General features: G+C 43.8%; 1 protein-coding gene across 3 annotated transcripts in view; it reads right to left on the bottom strand.

Annotated features, from left to right (window-relative positions):
• The window catches only part of TTBK1 (tau tubulin kinase 1), a 72,625-nt gene that overhangs the window by 15,577 nt on the left and 31,818 nt on the right, over positions 1–25,230 (bottom strand). For 2 of the 3 annotated variants that reach the window (XM_031964811.1, XM_031964813.1), the window contains exon 14: positions 17,032–17,298. The exons of the other annotated variant lie outside the window; for it this stretch is intronic. In XM_031964811.1, coding sequence (XP_031820671.1) covers positions 17,032–17,298 — 267 coding nt within the window. The remainder of the gene's footprint in view (positions 1–17,031; positions 17,299–25,230) is intronic. 3 annotated transcript variants of the gene reach the window in all.

Genomic DNA, 25,230 nt, shown 5'->3' on the forward strand with positions numbered 1-25,230 from the left:
TGACTTCTCAGTGCCAATAAAACTTCTTTTTTGCCACTAATATTTCGGATTCATTAATTCTTTCACATTGAATCTGAGCCAACCAAAAGGGGAATTCTCACACCCTAATTCTATGCACTGCCACTAACCGTATCAATTTGATCAGCGAAAATTCCTTCTAGACCCTAGAAGAAATGCCCTTTTGCCCCTCAGTTACCAATCACCAAAATCCCTTTCCCTCTCCCTGTGGCAACCATCTCTTTACCCAAGGCTGCTCTCTCCTCTATCCCCTAGAGTATAAGCAACAAACGCTACCACTCAGTTAATTGAGAACAGCCAGTTAAGGTTCCATTTTGCCTTCTATGTCACATCCCTCCCCAATCTTTCTTTGAGGATATGCTCCTGGCCATGGTGTGCTATTCCCCCCCCCCTTAAAATTATGGTCATAATTCCGAAATGACTCCTCTTAACAGGGAGGTTTGGGGAGGATTCTCCATTGTACTGGTGGAAAAACTGACATCCATAAAAAGGCAATGACAAAGTTATATACAGGATCCATATAACCTGGATTTCCTGCTTCCTAGACCAGCACTTTTCCTTTCAAATTTTGATTGATGCTATTTTAAAAATGACTTTTACTTCCTAATGAATGTTCCCCTCCCTCCCCAACAGAATCCTGTTATAATAAATATGCAGTTAGGCAAAACAAATCAATATGCTGGCCATGTCTAAAGATGTATGCCTTATTCTACATCTAAAGTTCACCACTTTCTTTTACAAAGTCAGTCCTGTATTGTTCTTCTCATGACCTCCAATGCTTCCTAAGGAAGCACCATTTCCACCCTCTCCCCACTGAGAGAGAAGTAGCCTGAGAAAACCTTGCCTTTCCTTCCCTGCTAGCAGTGGTTGGGGCCCCTGGACATTCTCACAATCTGGCTTCTTATGAATACCTGGGGTGACTATGGTGGCCTATCAAACGTGTCCTGGGAATCGTGGCCTCTATCCACTCACCTAGTTCATGCTTCAAGTCCTCAGTCAAGGAGGCTTTCTTCTTGCTAGGTTTTGGTGACACTGCTCTTTTCTCGTTCCCCTACTATCTGTCGGTCACTACTTCTCAGTCTCCTTAGCTGATCTGTCTTGGGCTGTCTTCTTTTCTCCTTTTATCCCAGAAGTAGGGAACCTTTTCATTTTTTCTACCAAGAGCCATTTGGGTATTTATAACATCATTCATGAGCCATACAAAATTATCAGCTTAAATACTCAAGCAGTGAGAAGTTGTTGCACCTAGCTTTCAGCTCATCCACCATCTGCAGTTGCCTTGGCAGGGCCAGACTAAATGATTTCAAAAGATGTTCCCTATTCTTGCTTTATTTCTCCCCCTCTCTCCAACATCAGAAACTAACAGAATTTTCATCGTGGAAATGATATAAACAAAGAAGCATTTCCATCTGCCTTGCTGCTCCACCCTAAGGACTATGGGACCTATCCATCTGACTTGCAGTTAAAACCTTCCATTCTATACTATCTTTCTTGATGATCTCATCAGCTCCCAGGGATTCAATTATCTTTCTGCAAATGATTCCCAGTTCTATACATCTACTCTTAATTTTTCTTCTGAGCTCCAATCTTGCATCCCCAGCTGCTTTTGGAACATCTTGAACTAGATGACCCATCTCAAATTCAGAATATCTGAAACAGAAATCATTATCTCATCCCCATCTACCCCTATCACCATCCACCAAAACGACAACAACAAACCAAATCCTTATCCTATTCCCAACTTTTCTATTTCTGGTGAGAACACCACACCCTTCTTTCACCCAAGGTCAAAAACTCGGTGTCATCTTTGACCATTGATTTACACTCACCCTACATATCTAGTCAATCAAAATTGACATTCTTTTGGGCAGAATACTCACAAGTAAGGTTATGATATCCCATGTGGATAGAATGAAGAGAAGGGAAAGGAAAAAAAAAAGAAAAGAACATATCAGAAAAGAAAAAGAAAGAAAAAAGCTGTGTCAAACTGAGACCTGTTAAAGACCCTATTAGTTTAAAAAGAGCCAAGTTCTCTCACTACATCTGGAGCCATTTCTAGTCATCCTGATCTCTATCTAACCAATGGACCCAGATGACACTGGGGGAGAAAGTGAGGCTGGTGGCTTTGCACAGTTCTTTCTCACTTAAATCAAATTCATTTGCATATCATAGCATCACCTCCCTGTTGTCACTCATGGTCTTCTTTAAGAACAAAGGACAAACAACAACCTCTGAGTAGTAGGAGGACTTGCCCCACGGGAAATCTAGCTAGTGGAGCAACAGAACTTTTTTCCCCTCTTCTCTTCTCTTCTCTTCTCTTCTCTTCTCTTCTCTTCTCTTCTCTTCTCTTCTCTTCTCTTCTCTTCTCTTCTCTTCCCTTCTCTTCTCTTCTCTTTTCTCTTTCCTTCCTTCCTTCCTTCCTTCCTTCCTTCCTTCCTTCCTTCCTTCCTTCCTTCCTTCCTTCCTTCCTTCCTTCCTTCCTTCCTTCCTTCCTTCCTTCCTTCCTAGATAAAAGGGTCTGATTTCTGCCTCACTTCTACCCTATCCTTAATCACAGATTGGATGTTGCCTCAGTCAAACTGAGATCTATCTTAAAAACCTTAGCTTAAAAAGACCAAGGTTTCTACATCCAGGGCCATCTCCAGTCCTCCCGATCTGTATCTTCATAAGGATGCAGATGGAGAAAGTGAGACTGGTCCCTTTATACAGCCCTTCCTTATTTAAAGCCATTTTTTTTGCATCACCTTCCAGATATTATGGTTCTCATTGAGAAAACAAAGGGCAATCAACAACAATGTATCTAATCTGTTGTCAAGTCTTATAATTTCTACTCTCATGATATCACATATGTGTATGTGTATGTGTATATATATAAACTTTCCATTCACACAGCTGCTAGCCTGGTATAGGCCCTCATCACCTCAAGCCTGGATTATTTCAAAAGCTTTCTATTTGGTTTCCCTGCCTTAAACCTGTCCCCATTCCAATCTACCTCTACTCACTTTCCAAAGTAATTTTTCTAAAGTTCACATTAACTATCACTTTCTCCCAATCCTCTTTCAATACACTTTAGTGGCTCTCTATTATTTCCAAGATCAAAAATAAAATCCTGTTTGGAATTTAAAGTCTTTTATTACCAGGCCCCTTTTAAACCTTTTCATTCTTTTTACATTTTACTCTCTACCACATCTTCTAAAATCTAATGACTCATTGATCTTTTAAGTCCCTATGCCTAGAATGCTCTTCCTCCACACTTCAACCTTCTGGCTTTCCTGTCTTCTTTCAAGACTGATCAAATCTCACTTTTTGCAAGAAGGTTTCCTAGGCCCCTTCAAGTTAGTGGCTTCCCTCTGAGATTAGTCCAATTTATTTTATATACATATATGTTATGTAGCTGTTAGAAAGTTGTTTCCCTGCTTTTGGCCTTTTTCTTTCTTTCCTTTTTTGCCTTTCTTTGTATGCTCTGGGCTTAGTACATAGTAAGCAATTAACAAATATTTGCTGATTGACTCACCAAGACTTATTTAACTTTACTTTAGCCCTTAGCTCCAGTAGGATGCTTTATAAATAACTGGCATTTCTCTGAACTTTGGAGTTGTTTCCCAAACTAATTTGGATATAGATCACTTTTAGGTCTGGAATATACTGATTGAACTTACATACAATAGCTCAATGCTTTGATGTTATGCAATACCTTAGAGATTGAGGTTGGGAAATTTTGGATGAAAAGAGGAAATTGAGCTAGTTTTGTCTGTGTAAGCATTTTGAAGAAAGGCACTAGAGTGAACAAATTGTGGAGTGTGAATGTAATATAATATTCTTATACTATATGAAATATCAACTAAGAATTAAAAAAAAAAACTTGAGAAGACCAGTGTGAACTGATGCATTGTGAAATAAGCAAAATAGAGCCAGGAAAGCAATATGTTTTACCACAATAATGTCCACAATAACATAAAAGAAAGCAACAATGAAAAACCATTCCGTGTCCCTCTGGGTAGAAGAAGATAGAAATGTAGGAACAGAGAAACAAGCTGTGAATTCATCACAGGGAAATTCCAGATGAGAAAACTACTAATTCAGGTCAGCACCTTTTCTGCCATTTTTGACCTCAGAAAGTTACCTAGATCAGTGGGGTCAAACTCAAATATAAACAGTCACTAAATCTACAAAAGTAGCCCTGTAGGCCACATGTTGAGTTAGAAAATTACTAATTAATGACATCTATATTCTGTATTTTTTTTTGTTTTATTAAATATTTGTCAATTACAGTTTAATCTGGTTACAGCAGCAATGGCCAGTGAGCTAAGTGTTTTATATTTCTGGATGAAAGTATCTAGAGATTAGGAGACTTGCTCAGGATCACCCAATTAGGATAAGAGATGGGACCAGTATCTAAGTCTAAAAGGAAAACATTATAAACCTGATCATTTCAGTGACTAATTATGATTTTAGAAAACTGACAGTAGAATATGCTTCCCTCTCTTGGCAAAGTGGTTGTAGAGAATGAGGCAAACTTTGTCAGAAATGACCAATGTGTTAATTTGTTTTATTTAATTCTTTGTTGGAAGGGAGGGTTCTTTTAGGAAAGGGGTAAATCATTGGGAAATGCTAGTGATGTGAAAAAGGGACATCAATAAAATGTTTATTTTAAAAAGACACAGAGAGGCAACATGACCTAATGCAAAGAGATCAGTTTAGAAGTCAAAAAGAGTTCAAGTCCTCTGCCTCTGACACAGTACCTGGCATGGTATTTGAATGTTTAATAAATGTTTATTAACTTATAAACACATACTAGACCATGGTCAGGGAAATGGCCCAGACAATTCTCTAAGACAGAAAAGTTGCCAATCTAAAGTTCCTTACACAGATGAAATCATATGGTTGGAGGAGGGCAGCAGAATAGTTTGAGATACTAATTTCACATTTAATAATCAAAAGGAGTAAAATACTATTAGCATTGAAAATGTCACAATAAGGTCACATGGTAGAATGCCAGAATTCTGTTAAATATGGTTTGAGAAATAGTGCTTTAGAGAGATTCTTGGGGGATCAGAGAACTGGGGAAGTCTTTACTAACCCTGGATTAGTTAGGAAGAATCTTACAATGAGATCCCTTCTGGAACATAACTAGATGAACTATAAAAAGGGTCTATTCAACTCTTAATTCTATTACTTTATTATCCCTCGATGTGAAGAGCTACAGGTCAGTGCGTTTCCTTTTTTTGATCTTAGTGATGAGTAAACTCCCTTAGCACTAAAGGTAGAAGAGAGCAATTCTCAGGTTAAAAGAAAACATTTTCGGGGGGGTCTGCTCTTAAGCTAACTAGAAAGAGCCAATATTGATCCTAGAACAGATCAAGAGGGAGGAGGAGGCAGAATTGGAGAAGTAATAAAACTAGAGCTGGAAAAAATCTCTGAAATCATCTAAGTAGAAATTGATCATTTTACAGATGAAGAAACAGGCCTTGGGGAAAGCTAAGTTAAATGCCCAAGGTTATATAGTAATCAACAAAGACAGGAGTTGAACCCAAATCTTTTAACTCTAGAATTCTTTCCATCGTAAATTATTGACTTTTTGCTAATTCCTTCCCTTAAAGAAGAATAAGTGAACTAGATTGGCAGATCTTAGTTTAGTATTCTCCTGAAAGAAAATATCTCCCTATAAACTGTGGGCTACCCCAAAGCTGACACAAATCCTCCTAATTTTCTCACCCAGGTGTAGTATGTCTCCCTTTGTGTTCCCCTAAATCTCACAGAGAGCTGGGAGAATGTCTGACCTCCAAAGGAGCTATAATTATTCCCCATCCCTTTTGTTACAACTCTGACAAAAAAAAGGGGGGGGGAAGCTTTTGTTAAGTGCCTGCTGTGTGCCAGGCACTGTGCTAAGCACTTTAAAAATATTCTCTCCCTTAATCTTCACAATAACCTACATCCATTTTACAGAATGAGAAAACCCGGTGAGAGAGATCATGTAACTCGTTCAGGTCTCATAACTAGTAAAATGTTTGAGGTCAAATTTAAACTCAGATCCCCTAAACTTCAAAATGAATGGAAGCAAGACTATGAGCATGGGCACTGAACGGGAGGGGGCATCTGATTTTTCTTCCTTGTGCTTACAAGGGAACCAAGATGTCAAAAATTCCTTCAATGGTTTTTATTTGATAGGATCAGGGTACTGATCTCCAATTAGGGCTATAGAGTGAATATCAGAGAATGCTAATGTATTAGGTAGTTACTTTATCCAGACCTAGTGAGGGGGCAATCCAGCTCTAAATCCCAGAATGGATTGAGATTATGACTGACTCATTGAGTCCTCACCTCGGGGTCCCATCTCCCCTAGCAAGGATTGGGAATTTACAATAGGGATAAAATAAATCAAACCCTAAATGTCCTAAGAGATGCGGGTGGGGTGGGCTAGAAAATTCATTTCGATTGGTTCTCTCTGGGGAAGAATGAGACTTGAGTTGGAATGAACCATAGAGTTAATTTAATCTAACCCCTTTCTGCACAGAGTCACACACAGCCAAAATTCTTGTTTCTCAGCCTAGCCCTTTTTTCACTACAATTCAGCAAATTGTATTAAACTTTGTGCCATGCAAAGTGGGGAGGAGGAGCAGAAGGGAGCTGTGTCAGAGGAAAACTCACAATCTAGCTAGCTCCTCCCAGCCACTGCAGAAGATCTGTCCAAGCAACCTCCATTCCAACCTGTTCTGCTTCCTTTAGTCTACAGTTCAATGCAGGAAGGGGCCTCTTGAGTAGTTGTTGGGAGGATAGGGAGAGTCTGTCCTCGTTTTACTATTTAACTGTAAAGTACATATGGTTCTGTCTCTCACTTCTCTTTGTTTTTCATCTGTCTTTTTTTCTCAAGCTCTGTTTTCCTAGATTTTGGTTCCCCCCCCCCCCTTTTTTTTCTCTGTGCTTCTGGCCTCTATATCTAATTAATCTCCAGTAGCCACACTCCTTTCCAATTGACCAGAGGCCTTTGAGAGCTGGCCCTGCCCAGCACCTCAGGCCTTTCCCATCCTTAAGGCTGCCTAGAAGTACACAAAGGAGGAGTGTATATATTCGCTAGTTATTTCTATTTGGACCCAGTGAGGGGGCAATCTAGCTCTAAATCCCTAGTGTGGTTTAAAATTATTACTGACTGATTCCTCACCTTGGGGCCCCATCTCCCCTAATAAACCTGGGAGCCTACAATAGGGATAAAATAAATCAAATCCTAAATGTCCCAGGAGATGGGGGATGGGATGGGCTAGAAAATTCACTCTCATTGGTCCCCTCCAGGGAAGGATCAGACTTGAAGAAGAGGTTTTCTTCCACTGGGCTTTTGTTTGTTTGCTTTTTTACTCTTTACCCTGAGGAGAATAACAGTCTAGGAGAGTGTCCAAACTGCCCTGGGGGTTGGGCACTGCGGCAGTCGCTCTGCAGAGCTGATCTCCCTCTCCCTCTCTCTTCCTCCTTCTCCAAGCTATTTCTTCTGCCCCACCCCCACCCAGTAATTCAGTCTCTGCTCTCTCCCCTTGGACCCTCTTCTGTTTCTTTCTGCCTTGTTTCAATTTCCCCCTTTCTGTTCCCCCTTCTCGGATTCTTATCTTCTTTTCTCATTCACTCTCAACCCTCCATCTCTCCTTTTCCTGAGTTTTTCTCACTCTCCCTTGCTCTGTCACCTCTTTCCCATCCCACTTCTGTCCCTTTTCTTCTTCTCTTTCCCTTTCTCTGCCTCCCTACCGCCCAGATTACTCCCTTTCTACTCTTAGCATACTAATCTCTGCAATACTAGCCACTCATTTACAAGGTCAGGGGCCCTCTCAGAGAGTCCTCAGCTTTCTGTTTCCACTTGCTGGAGAAACAAGGGAGCAGAACAGGAATGCAGGCTACTGCCATCAGCTGCCAGCCCAGAGACAAAGATAGGGAAAGGGGCACTGTGCCAGCTCAACCTCCTGGGCCCGGGGCCTCCCAATCCCCTCCTCTGCTATCCTCCCAAAAGGAAAGCAGGACTGGCTCCTGTGCCACAAGTCCCCTGACCGCAAAGATCTCTAACTCCTGAAAACAGGCCTAGGAACAGACCCCCCCCCCCTTCATAAGATGAAGAGTTCTAGTGTGGTCCAACTCTCTATGGGTGGGAGATGGTGTTCTCCCCCTCTCTCACAGTGTAGTGACTGCCACACAATGTAAATAGATGCTTAACAAGGAAACTAAGGAGAAGGAATGCAGGTCGTTGCACACCAAGTGGCAAGCAGAGATCCTAACGTCCCTCAGCAGGGATCTAAACAGCTCTGGTTTGGGAGCTGGGGCCAGCAGGGCCCCCCTCTCCCTGCCAAAGCAGCCTCAGCAGGGAGGGGGAGAGCTCATATGCCCAGGAAAGCCTTCCTCTTCCTCTTCCTTCTCCCACAGACTTCCATCTTCCCATCCTTCCGCTGAGTTAACGCCCCGAGCCCAATCCTTGGGACCGGCGGCCCTGAGGCCACAGAGAAGACTGGGGGGTGACCGCCAGAGCAGGAGAGAGCGGAAAGAAAGCAGGCAGAACGCGGGCAGATTCCTGGAAGGAGTCTTTAATAAGGATTTGGTAGTATACAAGCTCTCCGGATTGTCTGGATTAACATACAGGGACTTTAAAAAGGCACAAAATCCTTTGCACAGCGGCTGGGGGCCCTTAGGGCGCTTCCTCCCTCTCCCCTTTCTACCCCCGCGCGTGTGCGTGTCGGTGCGTGTCCGTGTCAGCCCCCCACCCCCGTGACCTTGCGCGTGTGCGTTGTGTAGTTGGTGTGTCGTCTTCAAGTGTTGGATTTGTACAGTACTCGCAGTCCTAGGCAGCCCAGCGAGGCGAGCGGAGGGGAAGGCGAGGGAAAGAGGAGGGAGGGAGCGCGCTCAGTGCATGCTTTTATTATACAGAGGCCAGAGCCCGGAGCCGCTCTCTAAACCGCTATGTACACCAGGGAAGGGCAGGACCCCGAAGAAGGAAGAAAAGAAAGAAAAAAACAGAAAGAAAGAAAGAAAGAAAAGAAGCTTCCAATTGTTTCTTTTCTTGTTTCTTGCATGCTTAGTCTGCCCCGGGGGAATAGTGCAAGCGTATAATACAGTATTATTGCATTAAAAAAAGGCGGGGAAAGAGCTGGAGTGATGATGGGAGGAGGCTCAGGGGATAAATCAGCTGTGGCTCAGGATCTTTTGGGAGATTCATGTCTCCTGTGCCCCCAGCCCCAAGCCTCTTCCTGGCCAAGAAGGCGCTTCCTGGCCAGTAGGTGCTTGCTGAGTGAAGGGGTGAGGGTGGGGGGAAGGGAGAGGAAGAAGGATGCATATGGCCTCAAAAAATTGGGCTGAGCCCCCCGAGGCTGAGCTGCCCAATCAACACCCTCCCCCAAATGGTCGATGGGAATGAGGATGGGGATGAAAGGGTGTGGGGCAGCCCCTCTTCTTGCTCAATACTGTCAGAACAAAGAAGCCCGAACCCTGTCTCTCTCTTTCTCTCTCTCTCCCCCCCTCACCCAGCCCCTCAAAATGGGGAGAATAGGAGGGGATCAGTGATGGAGCAAGTGCAAAGGAAGCAGATGTTGGTCCCTGAGTTTATTTTATGGGGAGGAGTGGAAGGTTAGGGGACCCCCCAGTGGCCTCCATTATGGGGGGTAGTAGGAGAAGAGAGGGGATAGGGATTCTCGGAACAATGGGCATGGCCAGTGGGGGCCGGGACTGCTCGGAGAGACCCAGGCTCTGAGCTTCGTTCTCCCTCACTTTAGGCTCTTTGGCATCCAATTGCAAGGCCAAATTTTTTTTTGGGGGGGGAGGCGGTTAGAGATAAGGGAATGGATAAGCCAGCTCTTCTGGCTGGTGAGGTAAAAAAGGATTGGGGGAGGGTGGAGTGTGAGGGAGAGAAACCCACTGAGCCAGGAAAATAACCCCCTTTCCAAAATCTCTTTCCCCAGGCTCAACTCCCTCGATCCCCACTCTGGAAGCACGTAAAAAAGGTGGGGACGGGACTCCTTCCGCTACCTTCCAGGTCCCTCCTAGGGGAAAGAGACAAGAGAGCTGGAGGCCAAAGGAAACAAGATGGGGCGGGGGTGAGAACATAGACAAGGACAGGGGCAAAAAAAGAGAAACCAACCAACATATATACAAATAGCAGCAGACAATTGGGGAGGAGGCGCAGCCCGGTCCCCGGCTCCTCTGGGAGGAGCCAATGAGAAAGAACCCCCACTGCCAGCTTGGGGGCTGAGGTCACCCCAAGGTGGAAGCTCTGGAAATCTGTGCGGGAAATGGGATACGAGGCCTGGGGCATAAAAGAGCAGAAGAAGCCATCTCGGGGGGAGGGGAGGCAAGCTGAAACCCTGCTTCACAAGCAAGCGGACAGGTGCTGGGAGAAAACCTCCCTTTCCCCTACCCCTTCCCGCTCCCCCGGCCCTAAGCATCCCCGGCGCCACGCTCTCCTCCCACGCCAGCGTCCCTATCCCCGGTCACGCGGCTTAGTTTAGCAGCTTGTTAAAAAGACACAAGATACATTCGTGAAGCGATCGATCGCCGCCGCGGGGGCGGGGGGCAGAGTACAAAGTTACTACAGTGAATGAACTTTTGGGAAAACAGCCCAGAAACGCCACCGCCTCTGTCCGGTCTGAGCTGGGGGAAATCTCTAGCTTGTCGTCGGGGAAAGGGGGTTGATATGCCAGGAAATAAGGGGCAGGACGGAGCTTTGTGTGGCTCAAGCAGAATTACAAGTCTCACCGAAAATAAAACTCGTGGGGGCTGTCGGAAGAGAGCAAAAGGGTCTTCCTCAACCCCACCCTCACTATGCGTCTGTAGATTGGAAAGAATGAAGTTTGGGGAATCATCTTGAATATGAGCAGTGCCACAGAGCCTCCTTGGAACAGTACCCCCCTTCACAAACACACACACACACACACAACTAACAGTTCCAGACAAGGGTGTATGACTAGAAGTTCCCCCCAACAGAAGGGCACTTGAAGTCCCCAAACCCACCCTACAATCGCCAAACCTCATCTCTCCTAGGTGATAGCCCTTTAGTGTTCTGATCCCACCCAAGCATGCCCTGGACTATCAGAAGTCAGCAAGACTGAAGGATTCCATGCCTTGGCCTGACCTTTGGCTACCCTGAACCCCAGAGTCCTCTCTGTGCTGGTATTGTGCTGGATACCAAAACTCCTACTTTTGCACCCACTCCCCACCCCAATGCTCAGGTTGGTGGATAGCCGAAGGAAATTGGATCTTTTATCATTAGATGGCCGAGGCACTGGGAAGGCAATGAACCCGTCAAAGTCCTCCAGGAAAGACAAATTAGAACATCCCACTGCCCAACTGCAGAGCTGCAGGAGCTGGGGAGGTGGGGTGACAGACAGGGAGAGAAATTTTTAAAATGAGGAAATGGAGATTCACACTTAACTGAACCTGCCCCATGGCTTGGGTACAAAGGTAGAGATGGGAAAGGTCTGGTACTTAGTTAACTAGTGTGGGTCCATTAAAACTGTGGAAAATAGTCCTGTGGGGAGGATGTGAAGATCTTTTGAAGTGAGGAGTTAAGTGAAAAAGTGATGAAAAAATTAGCTATTACTTTGAAGGAAATAAAGCCCCCTAGCCTGTTCTCTGGTTTATGGATCAGGGCTTTTGCAGAAGAAACTTGTCCTTACCCTTTAATGAAAGCTAATCTACAACACTCCTTAGACCTTTGTAACCACTCTACAATGCCAGTACTTGTAGCACACTGGGGCCTCTCACCAGCAAAAGGGTCACTGGCCCAGGTCCTATCTTTTAGGTTGGACTAAATCCTGACAAAGATGGGAAGAACGAAAGACTTTTCCCCAGGGTCTCTCCCTTCCTCCCCTCCCCCATTCATCCCAGTCAAAAACCATACACAGAATACAGCAAGGAAAGGAAACATCCTTGGAAGCTGGGTAGGATACTGGCAAACTGAAGAGAGATGAACTCACCACCTCCCACCCAGATCAGCATTAATCCCCTCTTCAAAGTCATCTGGCCATCTCTAAAGTCAACACAATTGATAGATCTCAGTATGGCCACTCCAGCATCCAAGGACACATGCAACAGACTGAGTACCAAATACTAGCTCTGTTTCTGGGATAAAACAGGAGTAAAAAGGAGCAGGAGAGAGATTTCAGATCCTCCATGGCCTGCCTGTTGGGCATGGGTGAGGTCACTGATATAAGTACCCCTAAGTAAGGCAAAGTAAGAAAGGGATGGAGATTATGAAACTTAACGCAGTTGCAAATGGAAATCCCTTAAGGAGGGTATAAAAGGTTAATAATGTACTAGAAATAGTCCAGAAGTTCCAAATTCTAGTCCCTCATTAGATCAAGGGTTAAGGGTTAATTTTTCATGCCTTCCATGGCTTTTCATGCCAATCCATTTGAATTGGATGAGTGGACCTGGTACTTGAAGGTTTTTGAAAGTCAGGGAAAATTGGGATGAGACATAAGGGTTGGCAACCATTCTGCCCATCTAACTCCTGCCCTGGGACCAAAAGCTATTAAGACCTTTATAAAACACACCAGGAAGACCCACATGGCTATCTACTAAAACTTAAATGGAGTCACAGAATACACTCACACAAACCCTCAAGTATGTACCTGCTCATGCCTTCATATACAGATAGGCATATGGCATTTTAGCTTGGGATAACAGAAAGAGTCCTAGATTTGTAGTCTGAAGACTTCCATTCATATCTCAGCTCTGTCACTGCCACTGTCTGGCAAGACATTTAATTCTTAATCTGTATCAAATAAGAGAGTTTAATTAGATGATATCTAAAATCTTTCTTCCACCTCCAAGATCCTATGATCCATAGACTTTGCTTGGCCTAAAAAGCTAGAGCTTCTCGTTAGAAGCCCACTTGGTTTGAGTGCGTCAAGGAAAAGACACCTCCTTTTCAAACTCCAAAGTCTGGGCCTCTCCACTCTCCAGAAAGTCCAAGGCCTACTCATTTCAAAAAAGGCAGAATCATGGGATCACTGGATTTCTCAAGGACTTCAAGAGCCACCTGATTCAACTCTAATTTTACAGAGGAGAGAAATCTGGAAATGGGAAGTCCCAAAGTCACAAGGGGAGTTGATGGTCCTGCCAGGTATCTTTCTCAAGACACCAAGCTGCTCTCTCATAGATGTTTAGAGGTCAAAGAAAAATCATCCTAGTGCCTTGACTACTAGACCAAAGAACTCAAATTCAGAGTTCAGTAGGACCTGGGTATTTTGTTAAATGCTATATATATATATATATATATATATATATATATATATATAAAGTCTGGTTTTGAACATCCACTGTTTCATCTGGGGGTTCACACTGACCAGGCTTCCAACTACAACTGTATTCTGACCTCTGACCTTGCCTTTTCTCCTGCAACTTCAGTCACTCTGGTAAGTGACTAAGAAGGAGAAAGTGGGTAGGAACCAAGATAAGGGAGTAAAGCCTCTCCCTGAAAGGGAAGACTGTTTCCAGGCCATTCATTAGGAGATGCATGCAGATAATATGGGTGAAAGTTGCTCTGTTAATCCTCTTTCAAAGATGAATCAACAAGGAAAGTCCTAAACTCCTATTGGTGAGGGAGAAAAGGGACAAGCTGCTGGTCATTTTGGGAAAGGAAGTCATCTCACACACTATTCCATCCCTTTAGGGAAACAAAAAAGGGAAGGAAAAAAGTTCTCTTTTCTATCAATAAATAATGTAAGTAAAAAAAAAAAAAGACTAAATAAATAAACCAATTAATTAGGCAAGTTCCTGGTTATTTAGCATCCTCAGAAATGAGATACTCTGATAAATCCAAAAATTCTGTTTAAAAATGTGCCACAAACATCTTTTTCCAAGCAAGCACACCTGAAATCATCCAAACAAAGGCTGGGCTCATTCCATGTAGGGAATTGCCTTCATAGAATTGCTTAAAAATCACACAAAATTTTCTGCTTCCTTATTGGGCAGTCACATCTCACTTTAGGCCACACAGGATTGACAATCATTCCTCAGCCTGACTATCTATGCCACTCTGCAGTACTGGCTCAGAATGATTTTTGACTATTTACAGAAAAACAAATTCATCTTTAAAGATTCCAGGGACATCACTCCAGAAAGGCCCCAGACTCCAAAAGCAATCCCCAAAGAGGAAATTTAAATGTGTTTTGAGCTATGACCTCCCAAATGAACTACCCTGAAAGTCTGGGCAATGAATTACATTATTTGAGTTCTTAATTGTTTAAAAAAAAAAGTCTCCATACCTTATCATAAGGTATTGTTGGAATAAGGTTGCAGTTTCCCAAAGGGAATACAGTAAAATGCTAAAACCCTTCTGAATGAAATTTGATCTTTGATGATTTAGAAAGTATTCATGATTTTGTAGACATAATTTCAGTAATTGCTAAACTACAATTATATGAAAGGACTAATTAATGGAGAATTCTAGTTAATAGAATGTCCTTTAACAATGCTGACTTTTTTCATACTGACAGGAAGTGACTTAATTAATTCCAGTTAGCCCAGGTCTTTGGAATCAATCCTCTGTCGATGTAATCTTAGGGGAGAATTCTGGGGGTAATGGAGGAAGGAGTAAGTACTTTTATTATATGTCTCACTGATAAGGGGAGGGGCCTTCAAGGTAGTTAGAAATAGAAGCAACTAAAAGGAATGGGAAAAGATTAGGGGACTGAAAGGGAAGGTTCATGGGAATTAAGGTATATTTAATATTCTCTTGAATAGAGAGCAATTAATGAGATGGCAAAAGATGGAGGGTAAGCAAAATTTTTAAATAGGTATAGATGGGGGAGTCCTTTGAGAGTCTACTGGGAATTTAGTTCAGGGAACTGTCAGAACTGAGGAAAAGGGTGGGTTATTGGGATGAAGGAGAGGGTAGGTTAAAGGTTATAGAATATTCCTATTCTTAGGTTTTATCCTAGAGATGGATGGCTTTTGGAGTTGATGATCTACCTGTCTCTGTTTTGTGCTTTTGTTTCCTAGAGGCTCTTTGATTGCCACTTCCTAGAAAGGGGACACAGAAGAAGGTTCAAGGGCAGCAGAGTCAGAGGACTGGAAGTTGAGTTACAAATCTGGTAGAGGGCAGAGAACCCAAGACCTCAAATTGTATGAGGGAATGGGATTGCCAGTGAAGAATGCTGCTTTTTTTGTTTGTTTGTTTTTTGATTTTTTTTTTTTTTGTTAAGCTTGTTAGCCAGAATAAGGTTTAGTAGGAAGTAGAGAGAATGCAAAGAGATCGATATATGATGTCTAAAATCCTTTCCAGTGTCAACACACAATGATTAAGATTCCAGACACAGAAACTCAAACTAATCAAATTTGAGACCCCTGGGTTTGGAGAGAGACTTATGAAGAGGATGGAAGGGTAAGAGAAAAATCCCTACTTCACCCAACCCCAGACTTGTACACGGAACTGGAAGAGAATGAACAGAAATGGAATCATCATAGGATCATTACTTTAGAACTGGAAAAGACCTTAGTGGTCATTGAATCCAACCTCCCAGTTTTGTGGATGAGGTAACTGAGGCCAAGGGAAATTAAGGAAATCCAAGTCAGTCACCAGAAAATACAAATGGAGAGTGACTTGGTCCCTAAAGACTCCCCAACACCAAGGGACCAATGCTGTACCAGGGAAAGGTGCTCAGTTCCTTGGAGTCCTAGAAAATAGAATATCAAAGCTGCAAAAGACTTTAGTGACCATCTCTTCCAAATTCCTCTTTTTTTCCCCCCATTTGCAGATTTTCCTTGGGATCACCAACTCTAGCTAGATACATACAGCTGGTAAAATGAGGAGGCAGGGAGATGAGCCAATAAGTGAGGGAGAGGGGATAGGCTTAAGAAACTGATAGTATGGAGATAACTGCTCAGTAATAAAAAGAGAGCCCTCCCTTCCCCATATGTTAGGGCAAACATCAGTACACACACACAACCAGCATTAGCTTCTTTACAATAAACACGTTTGCCATTCGAAAAAACCTCAAGGGAGTCCCAGCCTCAAACTCGTGTTTTCTCTTACACTGGGATGTACTGCCCTCTCTTTTTCCCTGAGGGTGGAGGTGCTGGATGTGACCGGCGAATATGAGGCGGGAGGCACCTTTGCCGGGTCCCGAGGAACCCTGATATTTCCAAGGAATGCCTGAAAGGAGAGGCTGAGGGTTGGGAGGCGGGTGGAAGACACTGCCCTGGGGACGATGACACCAGACAGGGAGCTAGGTCCCAGGGGCTGTTTCCTTTGACCACCCCTAAGGGGACATGGGGGGGGGGGGGAGGAAGTGAGCGTCCCCAAGCTGGGGCAGTGGCCCCCACGCTCACCCGCACGCTGCCTCCCAAACACTTGCTCTGACTCAGTGCCTGTTTCAGAGGAGTTCTGGCTGGCCAGACTCGGGGTGGCAGCTGCGCGCGGCCGTTTCTCTCCTATCCCTGTCTTGCTCCTGCCTCGCCGGCGGGGAGAGGCTAAGTCACACAGCAGCCACGGGAGGCTGGAGATCACGGATGAAACGACGCGGAGAAACCCCCCCCCCCCCCCGACTGACCCCGAGGTCTGGGAGGTCCCATCTCCCTGACCCCTTCGTTTCCACCGTACTCTGGACAGCCAGAGCTCTGCGTCTGAGAGGTTTGTGAGCAGGTCTTCCATCCTCGCCTACTTCACACCAGTCCCTGCCACCACTGGCTTCCCCGCCCCGCCTGTCGGTCCCGCACAAGGGAAAACGGGGAGCAGAGGTGGGAGGGGGGGAAGAGACCTTCTTCTCGTGCTTGGGCTGAATGGAGGATGGTTTTTGAGTCAGGAAAAGGAAATGTTACAGTACCTTGAGCCAATGTTATTGGGGGTAGCATGTATTGCATGATGGGAAGGAAGTGTGCGTGTGTGTGTGTGTGTGTGTGTGTGTGTGTGTGTGTGATTATTGCATTCTGGGAAGGAGCCACCTTCTCTGTCCGCCCCCCTCCCTCGGCGTGCCCCCCTCCCCGCCCTGCCCCCTCTGGTGGGGAGGGGGGCCCAGCCTAGGTCTTGTGGGTGAATCGGGCCCACACCTGCTGCAGCTGGGACCTGGAGATTCGGAGCACCGAGGGCATGAGTCTGTGGTTGCCTGGCGCGAGGGGCGCGTGGCGCCGGTGGGGCGCTCGGACGGGGCTGCTCTCGGCCGAGCGGCTGCGCTGAATGAGGGAGCCAGAGCCGGGGCCGCCGGGGTGAGGGTAATGTTCCGTCTCCAGCGTGGAGGAGGAGAACACGGAGGACGCCAGTCGTCGTAGGGGGCTGTACCTCGGGAGGGAGTGCCCAGAGAGTCTGTCCTCCTCCAACTGAAAGAGACCAAGAAGAGTGGAGGGAAAAGAGGTGTCAGGCACAGACTCGACAGCTCCGTCTCGGGGGGCCAACACGCCGCTCACAGCCCCCTAGGCGCCGGCGTCCCGGGGAACACTGGGTGGGGAGAGCTGGACAGGGCTCGCTAACTAAAGCCTGCCTCCCCGCCTCTGCCTAGGGCTCCGAGCTCCTTCCCGCTCCTCCCTCCCAAGCCACACTCCTCCTCCTTCCCAAGGGTATGCTGGCCCCTTCTTCCTCTCTCAACTTCGCCTGCCAGAGTCACACCGCTGAACCACCTCAGTGCCCCGACTCACCTCCTCCACGAAGCCTTCCCCGATTAACCTCGCCTGGCTTTATACTTCCTTTGCATGGAACCCCGTAGGGACTTATTTAGTCAATATTTATCAATCACTTTTGTATTTCTCCATGTGTTGGTTTGCAATATTAAAAACAACCCACATCTCCATAGTGCTTTTTACATTGTCAGTTTGCCTCATAACAATCCTGAGAAGTAAGGAGTATACAAATATAATTACTTGTATTATTTTGGTGGGAACTTGAGCCTCAGCTTGAAAGGTTTATGACTTGGCCAAAGTTAATAAATTGATGAAAACCAGGTTTAAAAAGTCTATTGACTTTCAAGAACAGTATTTTATTCATTTCTCTACTATCCTCTCCCCTCCGTCTCCTCTTCTTCTTCCTCTTCCTCCTTTTTTCTTCCTCCTCTTTCTCTCCTCCTCTTCCTCCTTCTTCCTCTTTTCCTCCTCCTCTTCTTCTCCCTCCTCTTCTTCCTCCTCTTCCTCCTCTTTTCCTCTTCCTCTCCCCCCTCCTCTTCTTCTTCCCTCTCCTCCTCCTCCTCTTCTTCTCTTCTTCCTCCCTTCCTTCTCTTCCTCCCTGTTCTCCTCCTCCTCCTCCTCTTTCTCCTCTTTCTCTTTCAGCACATTCATCACACCATAGCAGAACACTCAACAGATGGCAGCAATATTTGGATGAGTCAAGGGAAGCTAATAATTGTCTGAGTTATGGCCCTTTTCCTAGCACCGGCTACTCTTAATCTAGAGAGAAGCAATTCCATCCAGCCCTCACGCCAAGGCAGGATATCCCTGCTATCCCAACAAACACTTGTCCCCCCTCTTTCCACCCACCATCTTCTACCCTCTCATTCCTGTAAGAAGCCCTCCACATTGTAGTTCTCCCTTATCAGTTCGAATTAGCACCTGCTCTACAAGTTACACTCTTGGTGTCTGAATAACTTAAATAAACTTGCTTAAAATGTCACATGGGGCAGGACTTAAAAGTCTTTCAGACTACAAAGTCGATTCTGTTGAAGTCATTCTTAAACTGTTTCATGCATAAGATTATCTTTCTTCATAGGCTGTACATTCACTAAATCCAGTGACCATTGTTTTGAATTCTGGTCTACCGGGAAAAGAATGTCAGTAAGGGTTTTGAACTCAAGGAGTACAGTCCATGGTGCTGAATTCTGCTTGATTTACCTACTCTAGACCAGAGCTTCTAAAACTTTTTCTCATCATGATCCCTTTTTGCAGGAAAAACTTTTTACATGATTTCACCACCCCCACACTCAGATCAGAAATCCCACATGGGGTCAAAACCCACAGCTTTGCCCTTGAGAGGTTAAGGAAGTGAATGGATATGCAGCTAGAAAAGAGGAGGGTGAAAATGGGCTCCCATATTGTTCTCTGCTATCCAGAAGGGCAGACCACCAAGTAGTGTTCTGTTGTCTAGACAGCTTTAATCATCTCCCCTCTGTCCTGGGAAAATCAGGCTGACTCCTACCCCTAACTCTAAGAGCCTGAGACTATCTGGTATGTGTGAATGGACAGAGGTTAGTTTTAGTCACTGTGAACAGTTTAGTCCTCAGTTCCCCTTGCTTAATCATAATGCTGATTTAGAGCTGGAAGGGGATTTTAAAGTCTTCAGTACAGAAAGGTTAACTTGCCCAGGGTCACATTGTAAGTGTCTGAGGGAAGTTTTGAGTTTGGTGCTCTCTCCTTTATACTATGATGCCTTGGGGATAATTTAAAGTGCTTTCAGCAAATGGCTCTGGGGATATCCTCAGGGGTCAAAGCCCTCCCTGATTTCAAGCTTTGTTCTATTCCTTCCCCAAGTTCCCTTGGGAAGGGTCACTCTATTCTCTATCCACACTAATCACAGCCTTGCCTGGATCCTGACATATGGGTCTCTTATTTCTTCAAAGATTGCTTCTCCCCTAGCTATTTTCTCTCTACTGAGCTTAGCACAGTGCATGGCACATAGTGGACATTTAATAAATGTTTTTTCATTGAATGATTATTGAATATGACATAATATATAACATCATCACTCCTCAATCTTTGAACCTTAGAGAGTTATACTCTATGACCAAACACCAGGAATAGATGTGTGTTCCCACCATCTGAGGAGAGGTTCCTGCCTTGTATAATTAGGGAGGGGTCCCTCTTGTGATCCCAGTTATTAGCATATCAGACTTGAATCCTGCCCTAGGAGCTGGCTGCCGATTTCTGGTGTGACTCCTCATTCCTCACTTCCTTTCATTCTCCTCTGGAAGTTTATACTCTTGCATACTCCTTTTGTTCATATGGCCTCTTCCTAAAAGCAGAAGTCTGGGCTAAGGTGCCTTCCTTTGAGCCATGGGACATTTCACTCAAAAAGGTAAAACTTGGCTGCAACCCCTTCTACCTCTCTCACCATAAATACTCTTTCCAGTGCTACTTCCTGCCTCCATCACTCACAACCTCTTTCTTCTCTCCTTTGAAACAATCAGGTTGTAATGGAGGATATAGTTTGGTGGATCTATTGGGCAAGCACCAGGAAAATGCAGGGCATCTAGAATTTGATGTAGAATTTCTTCTGCTTCCTCTAATGGATCTGCTGAGAAAAAGCTTAAGTTGCTCCTCATTCTGGGAATGGGAGCAACAAAATACTGGAAAAAGGATCTGTAAGTGATGGGGTGAGAGTGAGAGACAGGACCGAATGCAGTCTTGTTTCCAGTTCAGGAATAACTTCCTGCACAATCCTAAGAAATATACTGGGAGCATACTTCTCTGCCTTCAGCCTGTTTTCTTGGGGTTGGGAAATGCAGGGAAAGAATGGCAAAAGGAGGCAAAGGGTTTGGTAGACAGGAATTTGAAGGGTCCTTCTTTCTCTTTGGAGTTCAGCTGAGGAAGTTAAAGGAAAATAAACTTTAGTGAGGGAAAGGAGGAATAGCCCCCACATAGTACTAATCCTTCCTCAGTCAAATTAGACTTGACAACCCATATTACAATTCTAGTTGGAAAGTTCTACCTTAAGTCTTGCCTCCATCTTGATGGACACTCTGTTTCCCTCCTAGCAATGAAATATGAAATCTTTTGCCCCTGTTCCAAGGAGGCTCAAAAAAAGGGGGCTTTATTACCCCTCTATCCCACACAACTGCAAAAAGAATGAAGAAGTAGGTGTTCTGTTTCCCCATGCCTATCTTCATGTGGCCTACCACATTCAACTGTCCCTATGGGGAGTATAGAATGAGGAGATCCCTAGAGAATCAAAAGACCTAAGGGGAAGTGGGTCTAAGAAGGAGCCAATGTGAGAGTATGGGAATGAAGTAAGAAGTTCTATAGAAAATGCCTAGAGACATGTACATGAGAGACATCATTCTTGAGACTAAATTCTTACTCTAATAAACTCTCTATTTCCCATGTTGATGCAGAAGGGGAATTTTGTTTTGTTTCTCCAGAGAAGATTTTATTTCATCAATTTTATTTCATCATTTTGCTTGACTCATGCTAGATATAGTTTACTAGTGGGTCTGCAGTTTTTGACCCCTCAAAGACTGACTGGATTGACTGAGAGCTGGCCAAGGATGAAGACTTCATTGCTAATGGTACATAACTTAATATTAATTCTTTTTGAATTGATACTCTCCTCCAAAAAGAAAAATTTAGATCATAAGCTCTTTGAGAACATGCTCCAGGGCTTACTCATCTTTTTATGTTCCCAATGCATGCAATAGACACTTAATTCAATGTTTATTAAGCATTAACTATGTTTGATATGCCTATGCAATAGGCATGGGGGTACAATAAAGCCATAATACAACACTTCAGTAGGATCGTGGGACCTTAGATTTCAATGCAAAAAAGGCCTTGGAGGCTCTCTAATCCAACCCCCTCATTTAAGACATGAAATACCTCACCTAGAGTCATACAGATAGCAAACTCACACAATATTAAAAGTCAGGTCTGTGACCTGAAAAAAAAGGCGAAAGGGCCCACAGACTAATGGAGAGAAGAGAATATGAAGCCTCTCCATCAGATCAGCAAATTGTAGATCTCCTTATGCCATACTCTCAATGTGAACTGTTGAAACTTATGAAGAACTTATATATGTCTTCATATTCATGAAACAAATTCAGGCAAAAGAGAGCTCTATAAAAAGGGCTTCTAGGAAAGAGGGAGACATCATCTTTAGCTAGAGAGGATGGATGAGGTGGTAACTACACTGGACCTTGAAGAAAGAAAAGGAATGTGACAGAGATGAAGAAGGGAATGAATTCCAGGCATGGAGAGGCAGGTTGGGCAGAATGGTACACCCAGGTATTTGCATGAATGAATAATATCAGAGAACATTTAGTAGTTTAATGTAGTTAGAACACAGAGTATATAAAAGGTAGTAATGTGAGCAATTAAGTGGTTCAGTAGATAGAGAGCCAGGCTTGAAGTCAGGAAGACTCAGCTTCATGAATTCAAATCCAGCTTTAGGCACCATATATGACCTTGGGAAAGTCACTTCATCCTGTTTACCTCAGCTTCCTCATCTGTAATATGATCTAAGGAAGAAAATGGCAAACCACTCCAGTAAGTTTACTAAAAAAAACTCCAGAAGGGGTCATGAAGAGTTGGACATTGCTGAAAAATGACTAAACAACAATAACAAAAATGTGAGACATGACTAGAAAGAAATCCTCATAGATTTAAAGCAGCAAGGGACCTCAAATACTATCTATTCATAGAATCCTACACCTGGAGCTGAAAGAGGACTTAGAGACTATCTAAAATAGATTCCATTTTTTTTTTAATAGATGAAAAGATTACATCTGAAAAAAGTTAAGTAACTTGTTCAACATCCCACAGATAGTAAGCTAAATTAATGACTGTTGAATGAATGAATGATCTACATGCCAGCTCCTGAATAAAAGGCCCTCAAATTTTGATGGCCCTCAAATATTTCTGTGCATTTCAGACTTCTGGTATCAAAGGATTTATCCTAAGCATGAGTACAATTATCCAGGGATACCCCAATGACCACAGACACTCTCTTGAACCCTGAAAACCAGAGGATCCCTTCTTTCTCAGGAAGGGCAAGAAGGCCATTTTGGATTATCCTGAGGGACATGGGAAATAAAATTGCAAAATGAACCACCCTTCTACTCCAACCAAATTAAATAGTTCCAGTAAACAAAGACATATAGGGGCAGCTAGATGGCGCAGTGGGATAGAGTATTCGGCCTGAAGTCAAGAGGTCCTGAGTTCAAGTTTGGTCTCAGACACTTAACATTTCCTAGCTGTGTGACCCTAGGCAAACTTTACTTAACCCCAATTGCCTCAGCAAAAACAAACAACAACCAAAAAAAAAAAAAAAATCATAGAATAATATTGACTTGAGGTAAAGAACTTTAGAAAGGAAAATCTTGTGACAATCTCAACCCCCAAATCACATATTACTTTCCAAAGTCAAAACAACATTTCCTTATTAGATGTTGTTAGAGAATATCAATGTTATTGCTCTCCCATTTATTCAGATAACTAAGAATTGGCTGTATTTATTACCCTTTTTAATGATCATTTTAAGAAGGAAATCTATTCCCAGTGCCAAACTTCCAAACCAAAAAGAGGGTTTAGTGATGTGCAGGACTAATTTGATTTTCCAGCAGTTCCCATCCTTCACACACTATTAGGAATGATCAGAAGAGTTTTCCAGTCAAGTTTTCCACTGCTGGGCAGTGTGCCTTGTGTCTGAAACCTGAATGTGTGTGCCAGCAGACTTGGGGAGAATCTTAAGATAATGCCAGGTGCTTAATGAACATTTGTTGAATTTAATTTAATTGTCAGGGATGGTGTTTACCCCTTCAGACTGGGAGTTCCCCAAAGCTGGTCTTTCCTAGACTAAGTTCCCCAAAGATTCAACCATGTATCTTCTTCACAACTGGAGCCCTGACAACAGGAACCATCTTCTCTGGCTCTGCTCTCAGGGTCTATATAGCATGTCCTCCCACACAGCTGTCAGCAAATTATGTGGTACAGAGAGACATGGCAACCGATGGAGAAAATGATTGAGAGAACAGCATCGGGAAGGAAGTAAAATGAGACTAGGACAGGACTGTTAGTAGAGAGATATGAGTATTTCTATGTCAAGATCTCGGTACAGCTCCCTCTCCCCATGTCATATCTTCTAGACCTTATCTGAGGCAATGAAATCAAAGGCTTATAAGAGAATAGATCTGACTAGCAGACCTTACAGATCACTGAGGTCAGCTCTTTCATTTTACAGATGAGAAAAATGAGGCCACTATGAATGAGATGGCTTGCCCCTGCAAAAGGGTTATACAACCAACCACTCAAAATGTGGAATCAGACACTAAGTTGTCACTTCAAGAATTTCCAAACTTAAAAATCCAGCTTAGGAATCAGTGCTTCCCAGGAAGGAGTGAAACTGGGGTAGGGGGGAGATGAAGGAGAGAGGGAAGAAAGAGTCAGGTGAATGTTCCCAAAGAGGAGATACATTTAGGGGCATAATGTTAGTAATATATCCACACATTGTCACAGCGTCCAAACATTGAAATATATACAAAGAAACCCCAGATGTCTGGGCTGGAAAAAGCTTTAGCAGATCTTTTAGTCCAGGGGTTCTTAACCTTTTTGTATGTAACGAATGCCTTTGGCAGTCTGATTAAGCCTAAAATGACTGTGGTTTGTTTTCTATGTTCATAATTGAAGGAAATACTAAATTTCAGTTGGATGTTAGTGAAAATAAAAATGTAAATTTTTTCTGTCCAAGTTCATGGAATTCCTGAAATCTTTCCATGTATTCCAGGTTAAGAACTCCTGATCTAGTCTAAAATCTTCATTTTGTAGAAGAGAAAATTGAAGCACTCCCACATAAAGTGGTACATATAAACACATACATAATCACAGTCACATTCTGACACATGACATAGGTGTATTACTCAGTAATCCATTCATGTACATAAACACAATCATACACAGAAAAACAACACATTCTCATATCCCTTTGCTCTCAGAGTTTTATCTACACTTATCTACAGCACAAAATTCCACATTCTTATCCCCTTCTCCCCATTTCTGCCTTGAAAGAGACAGATGGTCATAGCCTGAGGCTCCAAGCCCAGCATGAGGGTGGAGGAGGGGAAGGCTCCTACTAAGTCATAGGAACTACAAGAAAACAATTGCCTCTCAAAAATGAAAATAAAGCTCCTAAGGTGATCGAGCAGTTAAGATGGCAGCTGGAACAGAGGAGATGGTAGGGCTGGGAAGGAGAGACAGAGGGAATGTACCATCAGAAATTCCAATAGCTTGGCCACTTTCTCAAGAGATGTGTCTAGGAAATAGTTTTATTCTTCACCTGAAGACCTCAATTTCTTCCTCATTTACCACTCCTATTCTACCCTCATTTTTATAAACCAGCTCCTAGTTCATCTGTTACCTTCAGCAGCAAGTGCTTTTTTCTAGTTATCCCACCCTACTTTCAGGTATCTGGACCACTCAGCTCAGCACCACAAGTCTCCTCTTTTCATTCATGTGGCTTCTGAAATTCCTCCTTCTCCAACTATATGGACTGATGGAAAGAGCAAAAATGAACAGCTCCTCCCTTCATATCCTCATCTGAGCTTTCATGTAACCCTCATTCTA

Source organism: Sarcophilus harrisii, chromosome 4 (assembly GCF_902635505.1).
Source record: "Sarcophilus harrisii chromosome 4, mSarHar1.11, whole genome shotgun sequence".
Taxonomy (NCBI): domain Eukaryota; kingdom Metazoa; phylum Chordata; class Mammalia; order Dasyuromorphia; family Dasyuridae; genus Sarcophilus; species Sarcophilus harrisii.